General features: G+C 37.5%; 1 protein-coding gene across 1 annotated transcript in view; it reads right to left on the bottom strand.

Moving 5' to 3' along the window:
* LOC121390711 (nitric oxide synthase-like protein) overlaps positions 1 to 16,933 on the bottom strand; it is a 47,889-nt gene that overhangs the window by 5,918 nt on the left and 25,038 nt on the right. Inside the window, exons 16-24 of the mRNA XM_041522608.1 lie at positions 16,510 to 16,684; positions 10,969 to 11,113; positions 8,332 to 8,410; positions 7,667 to 7,860; positions 5,791 to 5,960; positions 4,305 to 4,515; positions 3,126 to 3,213; positions 2,045 to 2,178; positions 1,453 to 1,610 (exon numbers count right to left, since the gene is read on the bottom strand). Coding sequence (XP_041378542.1) covers positions 1,453 to 1,610; positions 2,045 to 2,178; positions 3,126 to 3,213; positions 4,305 to 4,515; positions 5,791 to 5,960; positions 7,667 to 7,860; positions 8,332 to 8,410; positions 10,969 to 11,113; positions 16,510 to 16,684 — 1,354 coding nt within the window. The remainder of the gene's footprint in view (positions 1 to 1,452; positions 1,611 to 2,044; positions 2,179 to 3,125; positions 3,214 to 4,304; positions 4,516 to 5,790; positions 5,961 to 7,666; positions 7,861 to 8,331; positions 8,411 to 10,968; positions 11,114 to 16,509; positions 16,685 to 16,933) is intronic.

Here is a 16,933-nt window from a genome sequence, read left to right on the forward strand (position 1 = left end):
CGTGCGTGTATGTGTGTTTGTTTGTGTTGATTTATGTTTTGCAAATTATTCTTTCTAAATGAGTCTTTATAGGTTATTCGATGTTTAAAAATGAATGTAACGGTCGTCATGATAAGCTCATCATACTACACTGTGTTATTTATTCTTTAGAATCCAAGATACATTTTTGTAGCATTCGTGACTATTTGAAAAATCTTTTTCTTCTCGTTTTTATTATTATTTCTCTCTTTTCAGTCTTAGATTATTTCTATAAAACCATTATATAGTCAGACTGAACCCATTGTTGGCCGCAACCAGCACCAGGGAGAGAGGTTAATAGTGTATTTCTATATTTTCTATTTCAGCTACACTACTGAAGAAATAACACACAGCATGCACTATGGTATTTGTTTCGGTGGACAATGTGTTTAGATTTAAGCTTACTGAAAACTCATGGGATGTTCAGAGTTGTACGCAATATAATACCAAATGCTGGTCACCCATGCATCCTGCGTTACAAATTAATCTGGCCATCAAACAGAAAGAAAGAAAGAAATGTTTTATTTAACGACGCACTCAACACATTTTATTTACGGTTATATGGCGTCAGACATATGGTTAAGGACCACACAGATTTTGAGAGGAAACCCGCTGTCTCCACTACATGGGCTACTCTTTCCGATTAGCAGCAAGGGATCTTTTATTTGCGTTTCCCACAGCCAGGATAGCACAAACCATGGCCTTTGTTGAACCAGTTATGGATCACTGGTCGGTGCAAGTGAGCCTTGCGGAGCACTCACTCAGGGTTTGGAGTCGATATCTGGATTACAAATCCCATGCCTCGACTGGGATCCGAACCCAGTACCTACCAGTCACCAATGTGACCATCGAAACGGCAACAGGAAGAAACATTTAAGAAAACCAGTTAATAGGAGTGTGATTATACCAAGTTTTACAAGCTAGTCCTGTATGATATCCTTGCAATGGCCATGTATAAAACCTGAAGAGGTAAATGAGACTTTATAGGTTTGGAAGTAGGCATGTTAGGGAACCTGGATTTTGTTTTAAAAATTGAAAACATCTCAGATTATTCCTTCGTTATAAACACAAATGGTAATTACAGTAGATAGTTTTCAGTGTAAGGTATTTTAGGTATGGAATGTTCGAGTTTGCTATTTGTAAAGGTCTACAGTACATAGGAGTACATACACGGCCATGACCACAAGTGACCAATGAAAAATACTTGTAATTCACGTTTCCAACAACATATTGTAAAATTAACATCAACATATAAAAATTACATGTGAGTTACGTCATTAAAGATTTATGTCTACATGCAAAATGATATTGCGAGATTACAGAACATGAATTAGGTAGAGATTCACAGGGATATATTATAGCCTCTGATCAGAACACAATGTTTTACTGAACACATTTATCTTTTGAAGATACTAAACTGAACACTAATTTTACCTTGGGCATTCCTGGCTGCCTTGACAAAGCAGTGTAATAGTCCGTAAGGACCCCATCTGCTTTCATCTGCTTTAGCTCGGCCTCGAAGATGTAGTCTTCTGTTCGTTTACGACAACCATAGTATAGCTTAAACTCACCCCATCCCTTCTTATCACCACCTGTAACAAAATAATTCATATGTCATCATAATCTAATGTCGTATACGTAAGCATCCTCTGTTATTCGCTGAAAGTACCACAGACGAAAATTAAATCAATACACATACTAATACTGTCTATATTAAAATAGTGTTTTGAATATCGTTCTAACAGACTAACGTTGCATTCAAGTTGTTAATGTGGAGCATACATAAAACTCATGAGCGAAAACGGTAAGTGGTTTTACATTTTCAGAAATAAATTGCAACGTAATAACCATGTTGCTTTCTGGGATTTATTACAAATACCTCTCCTCTGACTGCCGCGATCAACCCTGTGCGTGCCCACTTTTTGTGACTGTCCAGGTATGAAATCTACCTTTCCTGATGTGCATTTGACTACTATGCACGTGACGTGTGTTGGTCTGACACTATCTGATGTACCAATACACTTACTTGTAGGAACTGAATGCATCTCCATATAAATTTTTCTCTGCTGCCAGAAACTCCTGAATGGAGCTATTCCTGTGCCTGGTCCCACCAAGAGGATCGGCAACGTCATATCCTCTGGCATTCGGAAGGTAGGAGCTCTAAAAAGGAATTTCTACATTTTATACAGACACTACTGCATGTATGTAAATTATCAGTCAACTCTATTAGGCTGGTTTATATTTATATCATTACAAACTTTCCGCTTTTATGGGAATTTCTCAATTCTGACTGGACAACGTCGAAGAAAAACTGAATGTTATCCTTCTGTAAACCTCAGAAAATTACGTCCTTACTCCAGCTGGGACGTCATTACGTAAAACAGGTCATGGAAAGGACGCTAGAAGCTGATTTATGTGTAGTTTAACTAAATATGTGTGTCCAGACGCTTGTGCATACATTTTAGAAGAGGGTGAGGGGCTAAACTGTGGCTAGTGAAATTTATAAGTGGTTAAGACATGCTTCCCTGGAAAAGTATTGAAAAAAAAAGAGAAAAGTTGCTTGATCAAGGGGAGAGTTCGACAGCCATAACCCACCGTTTGCACAAGCTCCTGTCTTTGTAATTATATAAAATCTGTTTGTCATTTTTTAAATGAATTTATCCATGTACAACTGTCACAAACTGCATAAAATTGCGTAACGTAGTGAAGGATTTTAAAATAACCACATCAGAAAATGACGTCAATACTAGGAAGAAATGTTTCCTTGAAATGTTCTGAAGTGCTCTGATTTTCAAATAAACATTATAAATAAAATATATTGAAACAAATACAAACATAGTAATAATTCTGTAACTCGTTTCACCCAATGAAAAAAGACCCAAATAATAGAATGTATGAGAAAGATGTTTGCACTGGAAATGACTGATTTCACTAGTCATAATTGAGCCACACGCCTACAGACCCCGTACCTCGTACACCTATGGCATCATCAAATCAGCAATAGCACCACTATCGACACTACCACGACCCTCTCCGCGATAGTTCTGTTAAACTATTAGCTGAGTCCATAATAAACTTGCTATTAACTATCACAAACTGTTACGTACGCTCTCGCTGTACATGGGACCATTTCTCCTATCTCACAACGGTTCAGCCATCCGGAGCACACACCCTCATGCATGGGACCGGCACCATCTGTAAAAGAAATCTTTTCCATATAAACCTGGCGGCGACAGACACGCGAATAACAGCTGAAGAGAGATTGTGATATGAAAGAGGGAGGTATCAAACATGAAGATTAGTGGGGAAATGGCCAGTAGGCAGAGTGAAACTGTAGTTATGCCCTTGGTTGTAGCTATAAGATTATCGCCAAGTGATATTATAGTATCTCTTTGTGAGTATCAGTTACAGCTCCCGTTGATGGTATACAGTCATATTGTGTAGTCTATACAAATTAGAAACGAGTCGAGATCTTATGGGCTTCAAGATAAAGTACTATCCGTTAATTGGGATGGTGATACAAAAATGCGTCTTTTTATCAATTGCCAAGAAAGACATTGTATTTTGTTGGGTGCCCTGTCGTATTGGCATCAGGGGTAAGTTTGCTTTAGATTTGCCTCATGCTAGGGTTGGTGTGCTCTATACTGATTTTAAACATAGTATCAACCAATTTATCTTTTTGACGTGGCAAAATTATTGGAACGGTGCGGTTGCAAACAAGCTTCATGCCGTCAAGCCAGTCCTGGGGAGAATGGCAGTCCTCCTATGGGCAGGAAGGATGAAATAGTCTTGTGTTGTGCTCGCATCGGCCATGCCTACTTGACCCATTCATTTATCTTGAAGAAAAATCATCCACCTCAGTGTGAGCACTGTCAGTGTATTCTGACGGTACGCCACATTTTAGTGTAGTACCATCGTCTCAAAGAAACTAAAAAAAATATATTTGGTCAAAGAAATGTGATAGAATCCTTTCGATTCAATCCAGAACTTTATTACAATTTTTACGTGATACTGATTTTCATTCTAAATTTTAATTTTATCTATGTGTTATCTTTTTATGTTTTTTTGCATAGTTTGACACCCAATAGCCGATGTATAAATGCTGGCGGTGTCGTTAAACATTTATTCTATTCTATTCTATTCTATTCTATTCTATTCTATTCGAGATAAAGTTTAAATACTATATAACTGCTGCATTAATAAGTTTGATTGATGTGTATTAATTGATTTATTTATTTATTTACACCGTTTTTGCATTAGATACTGTGCTAGATCATGGCGATCACCTTGTGTTCTGTATCGTACTACAGCTATGGTTGCGTGGATCTGGTCTGGCGTAACCAGTGGGGATGAACTGATGCTGTAGAAACGCTGCTGTAACAGTGGAAGCTGAGTCATAATTAACGATGGAGGAACCTTCAACGAGGGAAACTCATCAAGAACTTCCAGCAGGTTTGGCGTTTTGTCGTACTTCCATTCTTCATACACCTGAGACACCTGGAAGAAAATATATCAAAACGAAAAAACTATTAATATATATTAACAAGTCGTATCTTTGTTCAGGGCAGAATATATGGAAAATGTATACAAGACTGTCCAATGACAACGAAATATGTAAACATCTTCATTTCGCAAGCCAACCAGACCAGAAATTACTTCTGGAGGTCAATAGGCCATAATTGTTTAAAGTAAGTACAGGCAGTAAAGAAAGGAAAGTAAATGGTTCACAATAATATAGCGTGTTACGGGCATAGTTTGTATGTTTCTGCTGTATAATTTATCAACATGCTACTATATTTGTTTTCTACAGCTAAGAACAAGAACATTAAATGGTAAGTACTTTGATATAAACATCATAGGCAGTCTTGAAATTATAGGAGCGCTACTTAATATATAAGGGCTAGGTACATCTCTTGTAGATGGCTAATACTGTTCTGTTGTTTGCATGTTAAAACACCAAATAATATTATAATCTTGTCAATAATAGCAAAATAATCAATAACTTTTATTTTCCAATTTAGATCTGAATCATTAAAGTGTTGATTGTGAGACATACATATATTGTCTACAGTTGACTATGACTGGTGTTTGGCTGTAAATATTGTATGATAGTACAGTAGCCAGCTGCAATATTGTCTACAGTTAACGATGATTGGTGTTTGGCTGTAAATATTGTGTGATAACGTACAGTAGCCAGCTGCAATATTGTCTACAGTTGATTATGTCTGGTGTTTGGCCGTAAATATTGTGTGATAACGTACAGTAGCCAGCTGCAATATTGTCTACAGTTGACTATGCCTGGTGTTTGGCTGTACATATTGTGTGATAACGTACAGTAGCCAGCTGCAATATTGTTCACAGTTGACTATGCCTGGTGTTTGGCTGTACATATTGTGTGATAACGTACAGTAGCCAGCTGCAATATTGTTCACAGTTGACTATGCCTGGTGTTTGGCTGTACATATTGTGTGATAACGTACAGTAGCCAGCTGCAATATTGTCTATAGTTGACTATGCCTGGTGTTTGGCTGTACATATTGTGTGATAACGTACAGTAGCCAGCTGCAATATTGTCCACAGTTGACTTTGCCTGGTGTTTGGCTGTACATATTGTGTGATAACGTACAGTAGCCAGCTGCAATATTGTCTACAGTTGACTATGCCTGGTGTTTGGCTGTAAATATTGTGTGATAATGTACAGTAGCCAGCTGCAATATTGTCTACAGTTGACTATGCCTGGTGTTTGGCTGTAAATATTGTATGATAACGTACAGTAGCCAGCTGCTCGAGGTGTTCGCGGTCTGCGTCACGTGAAGCCTGTGTAGCCAGTAGCTGCAGCAGGGACTGTGACGGGGGCGTCGTCACATCCAGGTAGCGCGTAAATGCCGTTCGTAGACTGCATCTCGGCATTTTCTCGAATGGTGTCCACGCCTTAGTTGTACCTTTAAGAGAAAGGTAAAGTACACCTACGATATTTGGGGACATGTTAACATATTAAATTGCATGTCTACGAAAATCAATCTGCCCCACAGCCGTTGAACTATTTTAAACTTAAAACTAAAACGTATAAATCAAGCTTAAAAATAGCTATTGTTACTAAAACTCGACTTTTATAGAGGTAGTTAATAAAAGGCTTATGTGTTGGAAAGTTGCATATTCGGACTGCCAACACATATCGACAGATTCACAAACGAAAAACGCATAAGTTTATATGTGTTAATAACACGATTTTTCCTGATAACTGGAGACAGCCATCTTATATTTTGGTCGACTTCGGCTACTCTAGCTTAACCGGAAGTAACATCATGTCCTGTATTGGTTACTTACGCGTGTGTATACACAGTAAGCAAATATGGTATCGAATTAGCCACTAAACTAAGATGGATTCCAACTGGAAACATGAAACAGAGTGAGGGAAAGGTATTTTTAGGAGATTGAGCCCAAGGTGGGGCTTTTTTATTTTACAACCATTCCAGTTTGAGCCAGTTTATACAGCTGCTGAACTAGAAAGGCGCACAGTGGATTCTGCAGATTCTTCTACACATTATGATTTTTATTCAATACGATTTTGATAAACCACCCGAAATCGATAAAAAAAAAGGATGCATTCATATTGTGGACTGAATTTATGTCGTTACCGAAAACAGAACTTGAGTGTCTTTGTTGTGACGAAGTATCGGTGAGACGTGAACAATGAACATGGTAGGTACATCAGTAGCAGCCCAAAATGGCCCAACTACCAGTACTTATTGCAAAGTGATGATAATAATGTTTTAGCAATGTAGCAAGTTTAAATAGCTCAAAGCCCTTCTACTTAACTTTGTATGTGAGCGAGGTCTAGATGACAAGATCGGCCTATTTCGGTTGACAGTTCGGGTCAGTGTCGATCACGTAAATAACGTAATATGCTGAATATAAACTAATTTTTATGATATATCATTTCGGATTCTCATTTTCTTTCTTCTTCCTCCTAGCCAGCAGCCAGTTTGATAATAGTGGTTTGTCTTGTATACAACAATAATAAAACATAATGTAAACTTATTTCTGGCTTGTTGGGGTGAATATTATTACAAAACATTGTGACGCATATCTTTCTCATCATTCCATGAAAAGCAACGGACTGGTATGCTCGTTTTTCACTTTTAAGACTACGAAATAACACGATTTACCAACATAGCAGAGAGTTGGTGGAATAAAGCAAAGTATCTGGGGCAGTTATGTATAATAGGCTTCACATTTTGACACGTGTTCATAGTAAGCAATAATTGTGTATTAAATATCGTTTAAATATCGCATAGCAGCCTCAAAAGCCTTGTCTAACTTCCCCTTTAAAACACAGATTTAATTATTACTTGTGACACTGACTAAGTAATATTTAGACTAGACAATAAACAATATCTTACTACGGATAATGTTATTAAAGTAAATTACCTTCCAGTGGAGATAATCCATACAGAAAAACAATAACAAAACAAGAGGAATGAATAAAAGATACACAGAATACTAAATCCAATAAATAAACTACAAACAGTAAAGCTGCTGAAAATGAAAAGCTTAATGCCTTTCAACTATCTTGCAGAACTCGCTGTTTTTTCACTAACTATAATATGAAGATTATTGACAAGTACATCGTTAAGGACACTCTTACCTAATGGAGTTGTCTTTTCTTGAAGAATTTCCACTTGGATAACTTGGTCTGGAGGTGGTGCATTATGAAGTCGAGCCAGTATAGCATTGACCAACTCAGGTGGGTTGGCTGCATATATGCCTGCATGGTCGCCTGGGTGATACAGTAATTCCACCGCCCCACCGTGATCCAATTTCACCAAAATAGTCTGCCGTCTGAATCAAATGTATATTATATTATTACTCTACAATTTATATCTAACATATATACTTATAACAAGCATTCAACTCATGCTGTCACCCATTAAAAATAACTGGATTTGCGGATTTACAGAGATTTTGTCAACAAGACGTCTCTTCACAACAACTGAATAGATTTAAGGAGATTATGTCAAGAACAAAACCTATCTTCACAATAACTTATTAGACTAAAGGAGATTCTGTTAAGAACAAAACGTATCTTCACAACTGATTAGACTTATAGACATTCTGTCAAGAACAAAACATGTCTTCACAACTGAATAGATTTAATGAGATTCTGACAAGAACAAAGCGTATATTCACAACAACTGATTAGGCTTACGGAGATTCTGACAAGAACAAAACGTATCTTCACAACAGCTGATTAGACTTACGGAGATTCTGACAAGAACAAAACGTATCTTCACAACATCTGATTAGACTTACGGAGATTCGGTACTCTGTAGTTGAATTCTTTCTACCAGTTTGCAAGGTCGAATGGACTTCGAGTGCAGTTTGGATAAAGCTAATAATAAACAAAACAATCAGTCAAACATTAGACGAATATGAATATAATAAAATTATCACCTTTCAAAAGTATTTGAGTATTTTGTACTACTCTGGAGTAAATAAAGAGACATACCTGACTATTAAAATCACATATTAATTCATTTCCTTCTCAAAATAACAATGATTGTATATATAAGCATTGTTACAGTGTGTGTTTTGCAGATTTTGCAAGTATTCAAACATATATAATCACGGTTGTGCTGCTGCAAACAACAGAACGACCTGCAACACGTTGAATACACAGGCAAGATAATGAAAATAATATATGGTGTTAATCGATAACATATTACAATGACTAAAAGTCAAGATTGCCTCCTTGAATAAGGTGCATGTACTGTAATACTTTATGACACTACAAGAGTTACACCCATCCCAATAACGACACACTGCACACTTCAAATGTACTGAAATAATAAAACATGAATTTATTCATTTTTCTAGCAGGTAATTAATAATTTCTACGTAAAAACGTATAAAAATTGATGTTGTATCATGAAGTCATATTTAATATAGTTATGTGATGACAAATGAAATGCAGTATATTGCAATATTACTCCTATAGCCGCGTTCACACTAGCATTTTTAGTCCGGACTAAGCGTTCACACTAACATTTTCCAGGTACTGACTAGTTCAACCCGACTAATTTGGTCCGACCAATAACATCGACCCAGGCTCGGGCTAAAGTCACAGTGTGAACGCTCCTCGGCACTAGGTCTGAGCTAAATCGTAATTGTGTTGTACGGCGATAGGTGACATTGCATGTCTCTTATGACGTTGTCCTTCACCACAATATTTTCCGGGATTTTTTTTTTTTTTTTTTTTTTTTCTGCTTTTTTTTTTTATCAGCGTTATCAGCGTTCGGTGTTTATTATTTTCTGAAAGCATGTCCAGAAAAATCTTTCAAATTTCATTAGGAAACATTCTTCAATGCGCATCACTTCTTTCATTACGTCATATTTTCATCTTAATCTACCTTACTTTCATTACGTCAAACAAACACGGGAGTAAGCGCCAAGATAATACTAGTAATCGTCGTCATGATTGATAGAATAAATAAATAATAAACAAAATTAATGATCATGAAGAACCTCAAGTCAAAAGTAAACAAGAAATACACTCGAGTGACGGCTATCGGTTACACCTGTTGGTACGTGAAAACGTGTGTGAACACGCCCCTCCGATTTAGTCTGGACTAAATTTAGCTTGTACCCGGTCCGGATCAATTTAGACCGTGCTAAAAATGCTAGTTAGAACGCGGCTTATGGGTGTATGAATACAAATATTTACATTATATTAATACACTGACATAACAGTTATATTATATTAACATATTACGTGAATATCTGTATTTTTTAGCATCCTTTTATATTGCACTTTCATTTCACTTTTGATTATTTTTATATTGATCAATGCATGTATAATATGCTTACCATTGTTTGATAGATAGATGGATAGATAGATCGATAGATAGATAGTTTAACGTGTTCATATACCACTAGGGTTTCGAACACGCCCATCCAGAGTCCGATCTCTGATAAGATCGGTGGCCTGACTCGGGATGAGGTGGGGGTAGGGTTGAAAATGGGCAGAATTTTGAAAATAGCAATTAATAAAAACGTTAATAGATTTTATTTTTTTAAAGTTACAAGTCAAAAATAAAAAGAATTGACTGCTCGGCTGAATATTTATATAATTTGGAACATTTTTAGAAGGACAGTCCAAAAATAAATAAGAGAAAGAAGAGAGGGTCGGACTATTTAATAATATTTTTAAAAAAATAAAAAAAATTCGACATAAAATTTTGAACGAAGATCTAAAAGTTTAAAGTCCGATCTATATGTCCAAGTGAGTGGCCTCGTTAAGGCCGTTATGGTGCACAGCTTGTAGGGACGAGATGGGTTTCATCCCGTCCAGAAAACCCCTGGATTGACAGTCATTAGACGTTGAAGATGTAGTGCTGTGCTGAAATACAGATCTTGAGAAGCCGGATCCGTCTGAACGAGAGAGAGTATCAGACTAGGGTATAGTCCAGTCGTCATGGATTGGTATAGTGGTGCGGACGGGCCTGACTCCAGAGGATACGAGATGGTATCAATATAAATAAAAGTAAAGTCTAGAAAAGAGTAATAGGGACCGACCCCGCTTCCTATTTCTTCTTAGAGTGGGGCAGTCAATCTTCCAGTGCTGCTAGGACAGGCTCGGACATGTAGAGACTAAACGCGAACAACCGTGGCGTTCTACAGAATGGCCGTCATATGAGTCACGGAGAAACAAGTCGACATAGTCAGCCGGAGAAATAACGTGGAGGCAAGGAATATTGCTAGAAAGAAAAAAATCCAACCTGGTGGTGCAGTCTGTCGAAACGTGAAGCATTCTAGCATTCAATCAGTTCCAATGGCCGCATACATCTCATTGTTTGATACCCGGTAGCCGATGTGATTGTCATGCTGAGATGACGTTCATTCATTATTCATCATTCATTCATTCATTCATTATATTAACATCTAAATTACCTTCACATATGTCAACTTCTTTCTCCTTTTCGAGCGGTGTGATTCTGAATTTGGCGGCAGACCAGTTGAGGTCTGTGTTTGACAAGGCGTCTGTAGCCTCGGACATGTTCACGTCATCACCTAGACAGAAGGTTTCACACGCAGCCTGAAAGCGAAAACAGTATAATGCGGTTAGGTAATTAGCATCCCTGGTGTGTCTCGACCCTGTCTATGGGATGGTGCATATAAAACATCCCTTGCTGCTAATCGGAAAGAGTAGCCCATGAAGTGGCGACAGCAGGTCCTTAACCATATGTCCGTGCCATATAACCGTAAATAAATTGTGTTGAGTGCGTCGTTAAATAAAACATTTCTTTCTTATTTTTCCTTCCTCCTCTGGTGTGTCTAAGCACTGTCTTCATGACATAAGATTCTCGTGCTACAGCAAGGAAAGCAAGTTGATTCGTTGTAACAAATTACTTACTCTGGTTCATCTCATAAATATGACACTAGCATAAAGCGTACTTTCCTCAATAGAACGGAACGAAACACACCGTCCGTATCAAGTTGTAAAAATGCATCTACTTTAGAACAGTAATATGTATGTAACATAACACCAGTTTCATTACAAAGGCCTTTAGTATTTCCATTATTAATCTGTAGTAAACTGCCATATTTTCTCAAATACAGCTTGGCCAACCCTGGCAATGTTTTCAATGAATAAAGTAATGAAGGAAGGAAGGACGGAACGAATGAATGTAGAGACGGGTGGACGATACTGATCAGAAGGCAGGTCAGTCTAATGTCGATCAGAGTATTCAAATTCACATGGAGTTTCTAGTATGTAAAGAGTTTATAAATGTATCATCATAATTACTTTAAGTGTTTAGATGCATGGCTATTCAGGGTCGTAACCCCTGGGTGCAGGATGTGTAGCTTCCCCCTGAGATTCCCCCTGTTATTACTACCCCCCCCCCCCCCCCAGAAAACAATAAAATAATGTTGATGTGTAACCTTTACAGTATGTTCCATGACATACATAGAGAATAATACACGAGTGGCCGTTAGATATCATTTATCTCACAACGAGTTGTTTTAAAATGTATCTAACGAGCGAAAGCGAGTTGGATGCGTTTCTAAACAACGAGTTGTGAGATAAATGGTATCTAACGGACATGAATGTATTATTCTATTTCTTACATATCCTCAAAAACCGAGTTTTAAGGAAATTTTAACATCTTTTTCGACTAAAAGTTATTTACAGCCGTTGCACTTGTAGCTGACTTACGCGTCACAGACACATGAATGTCAGGTTAACCATACGTCACAGTCTAATCGATTTCTATCGTGTAGTTTTTCATTGAATGTATGGCATTGGTGACCTGGTCATCACCTAGAAGCCGCCAGTCGTATGTTTTGAAATTGTTAACACAACTGTGTGTAACCAAAAATAACGCATGGTGTTTTCACCAACGGGTGTGTAAGAAAGTGCATTTCGTATGACGCACGCTTATGTCTACACGATACAATATGCTATATGGTTACATTTCGTATGACGCACGCTTATGTCTACACGATACAATATGCTATATGGTTACATTTGATCGTCAAACTGCTACTGCGCTAAAGTTAGGACCAACCATTCAACATTCTAAAAACCTGAAAGGCATTCTTGTTTTATTTAGTACTAGAACTTAACTAAACTGGCCCGAGATAACATGTATCGTGAAATACCCTAAGCAGGGCTAACCCCAAAACTGATTTGTTTGGATGTAACTTATTTTTAAGGAATTTGCACACGTGGACTCTGACATCGGAATATTTTTGTTAAATTTACAAAAACCTCCCAAAAATAAACTGAACAAATGAGTACAAGACAAGTAGGCTTAACAAAAATAGTATACAGAGAAAAAATGTATATGCAACGGCCTTTTTTTCACTGCAGCACTAGATTAAATTATGTGTAATATTAAACAAACCAAAATAAGCTAGTTTTACAAGAATGTAATTGTCAAAGTCTCGTCTGCTTCGCACATTCATTGCACACGAGTTTTGGTGAAGTCACGTGGCATGTGTTACTCTTAAAAAAATAATAGGCCGGTTTACGGGAGGATCAGAAGAATGTCAACATTAGACTGCGGCATAATCTCTTCACAACAGAATCTGACATCATTATTATCATTGTATGGTTACTAGGTTACTGCGAGAGTGGATTTTTGGTATGGCATATTCCCGATGTTTCGTACACTCTCCGGTTGAAATCCAGGGAATATTTATCGCATATAGGCCTATTATTCAAAACCTCTCGGATATTAGATTTAATTTCACTACATGTATCTGAATGTTTGATTTTATGAAAAATATTGTGTAAGGCAGCTTAAAGTACCATATTATTCAATGCATGTTAAAATGGATACACATTAAAGTATTATAACCCTGCCCAATTCCAGTGTAGAGGTAATACAAATATGTGCTTACATAATATATTGGCATTTATTGTTAATATATTGCCTTAAAATATCATACAATATATGTTTGTTTGTTCTTAATTCAAATAGAAATGTTACAGCATTTGGACATTTGCATTTATAGGTTACGGCGTTTTACGCCTATCGTTACATCATTTTAACTTGTCTCAAATGATGATAAACTATCGTTTGAAGAAGAATCCTCTGTTATCTATAATGAGACATACACATATACGCACGCATTAGGCCCATATGAACCTGGTGGCCCTCACTTTACGAAATGTACGGGTTTTTCCTATTCTATATACATAAAGAGAGAAATGTGGCTTGTGCCCCCCCCCCCCCCCCCCCCCCCCCCACACACACACACACATACATAGCGGATACTCTTATAACTGGACGTTGTACACCGTGTGTGTCCCGTCTACGGGCAGTTTACTGTATGGTTCACAATAAGTATTGTCTTTATGGAATAGGCACTGACGTCGTCAGGATTTGATATCGGGGGGGGGGGGGGGGGGGGGGCAACGTAGCTGCCTAACAGTCTGTTGGGTGCCACTTGTGTGGGGTTGTCAAATAACACTCACTCTCTCTCTCTCTCTCTCTCTCTCTCTCTCTCTCTCTCTCTCCCTGTCTGTCTCACACAAACATACACAGATACACACATACACACACACACACATACACACACACACGGACATACAAACACACGCTAACACACACACACACACACACATACACACACACACTAATACACACATACACGCACGCACGCACGCACGCATATACACGCACACACATACACCCCACACCCATCCCACGCAGACACACACAGAGAGCGACACACACACCCTCATCGAAGAAAAAACGGAAAAAAACACAGAAATCCTCCCACTTAATTACTTTATTTAAATTGCATCAAACGAATAACTGTCTAATAGGTGTTGTTTGGACGACAAGATAAACGAATTATACAGGTTCGTCGGAAGTACATTTCAAGGATGCATAATAATATGCGCCTATCGCGAAAAGGCGAGTGCGGAAGGTGCCTGGATTTATGTTGTTTTATTCATATAGATGGGAACTCCTTATCGTACATGTAAATCAGCGTCTTGATATTAATATCAATTCTGAAGTGATTACTTAACTTTTGTTATAAATTACAGTTGGTGGGTAATAAATAAATAATCACATTTGGCTGAGGGACAAACACAATTTATGGAATTCCTTTGGGAATTGTTTTATACCACCCGTTCTCGCTTGAGGAATAAAATAATTCCCAACTCGTTCCATATATATATATATATATACATGCATTGTGTTCTCTCATTCTGAAACAAACAACACAAAAAGCATGAGACAAACATCGAAAACGTCCGTTACTCTACATTCTAAATCGACAAGATTCTGTATCCATATCGTAATAGTTCCGTAGCACTTTCATACATTTAGTCATAAATAAGATATTTGTCATAACTGAGGTAATCCACTTCGAAATACAATATATAGGCCTACATTATCATTTTGTAATATATTTATAACTGTTAATAATCAGGAAACCTCATTTTTATAAATAAATATCATTAAAGCACTCTTCGTATTAGTAGACGTTAAAATTTATATATTATGTTTATTTGTTTGTTTTTAGGCGTTATTGTTAATATGACTTTTAGATCTTTTTTCTCTTTGTTTTTATATGTGTCTTCTTTTCAGCACTCTGTCTTCATTTTGACTCTAACAGTAATAATGTCAAAACTGCGAATGAAAAATAAGCAAAACGCCGTACGAAAAATCAGTAAAAGTCAACTCACGCTTTAACCGAGTGATTATTATCTGTTGGTTGATTTCAATTGAACAAAGTAAAACATTATTTCATCAAATCGATCATACATTATAATGCGCGTGTGCACAAACTATTTCTTGTTAATAGACCAGTTCACGGTTACTCAAGGACACACATCAAACAAACGTGAGTTTATATGTGTGTGTGTGTGGGGGGGGGGGGGGGGGGGATTACTATTTTCATGATGTCGTAATCAGGGCAGGTATGCAGAACAAGAATTGGTTAAAATTTGGAAATTGAGCTTATGACGTCATACTTTCTATCGCGGTAAAATCATTTAGCTGTCATGAAAGCTGCTTCTTGGAATAAAAGCACCGATATCTGACCCATCCAAATGATGAAAAATAACCATTAAAATGATGGTTTGAAAATGGCTAAATTGCGAAATTGTGTATTTAATCAGCGGTCCCCACCCACCAACATTCAAGTTATGAAAATATATAAAACCAGCCTATAATACAATGAAAAATAATGTAAAGAGCTGAAAATCACTGTTCTAATTTAGCTGTATAATTTTCACAGATTAAAATCTCCTAGACCCTTTAAACATCTCGGGAACTTCGAGCTTTGTACCTCGCTTCTTAGTCATAAGTAAATGTGTAATAATAATACAAAACCCAAACACCCGCGGCCATTTTGGTCCTGGTATTATTACGTTTTCTACGAGTCAGAATTACCAAATGTTTGACATCCAATAGCCGATGATCAATTAATCAATGTGCTCCAGTGGTGTCGTTAAACAAAACAAACTTCTTATAACGTGTCCTTGATATTAATGGGAAAGAACTATATTATGTATCTTTTGACTATATTAAAAAATTAAGATGCAAGAGTATTCTCCCTTGAGCTCACAAGTGTACAAGACGCGGGATCAAGAGGGGGTCATATGCACCCCCCTAGTGCTGGATCAAAACTTGGTATTCGGACAAAAACAAGGGAGACGTTTGAACAAATTGAGCTGGTCTGAAACCTTTTTGTATTTCCATCATTCTACTCACAATATTAGTTGGAACTCATGTATACATGTGTAATGATTCGTTTGGAACCACACAGAGGTGGTTCCGTTTTGTAGTAATGTAAATATGAATAAACGTTATCTGGATTCGGATATTTTCGTTTAATTCGGGGGGAAATCAGCCTGCCCCCTCCCCATCCTTACAAAAATGGGAGCCCGTTCGCCTATACTTGAGTTTTACTGTATACAGCCGATGTTAACCTACATGTAGTTATTTGACGGCGTATGTTTCTCACCTTGAAGACCTCCTGAGCCCAGTTTCTGAACGACTCCTCCTGACCGCAGATCTCGTCCCCCTCCCCCACCGAGACGATTCTCTCGGCACTCAGCTCATGCAACACGTTGTCAAGGTAATGGCCAAACGCACAGAAGTTGGGATAGGCTCGCGAGCCGAGCGCAAACACCGAGTATCTGTAAGAAAAATACATGATTGGCACTTTTTATTGAGATATCTATAAACAGCCAAGCCTTGACGGATTGGGCTGCAGTAATGACCTATAGATAGGGCCTCCACGAGTCCAATATATTGGACTCGAGTACTCGAGGGTCAAACTCGACCCGGACCCGAATACCCGACGCTTACACAAAATGATAATGAGACAAAGGAATATAACGTAAAATAGCATTATATAGCTTAATTCCAGCACTGAACATGAATGC

The sequence above is a fragment of the Gigantopelta aegis genome, chromosome 3 (genome assembly GCF_016097555.1).
Source record: "Gigantopelta aegis isolate Gae_Host chromosome 3, Gae_host_genome, whole genome shotgun sequence".
In the NCBI taxonomy this organism is placed as follows: domain Eukaryota; kingdom Metazoa; phylum Mollusca; class Gastropoda; order Neomphalida; family Peltospiridae; genus Gigantopelta; species Gigantopelta aegis.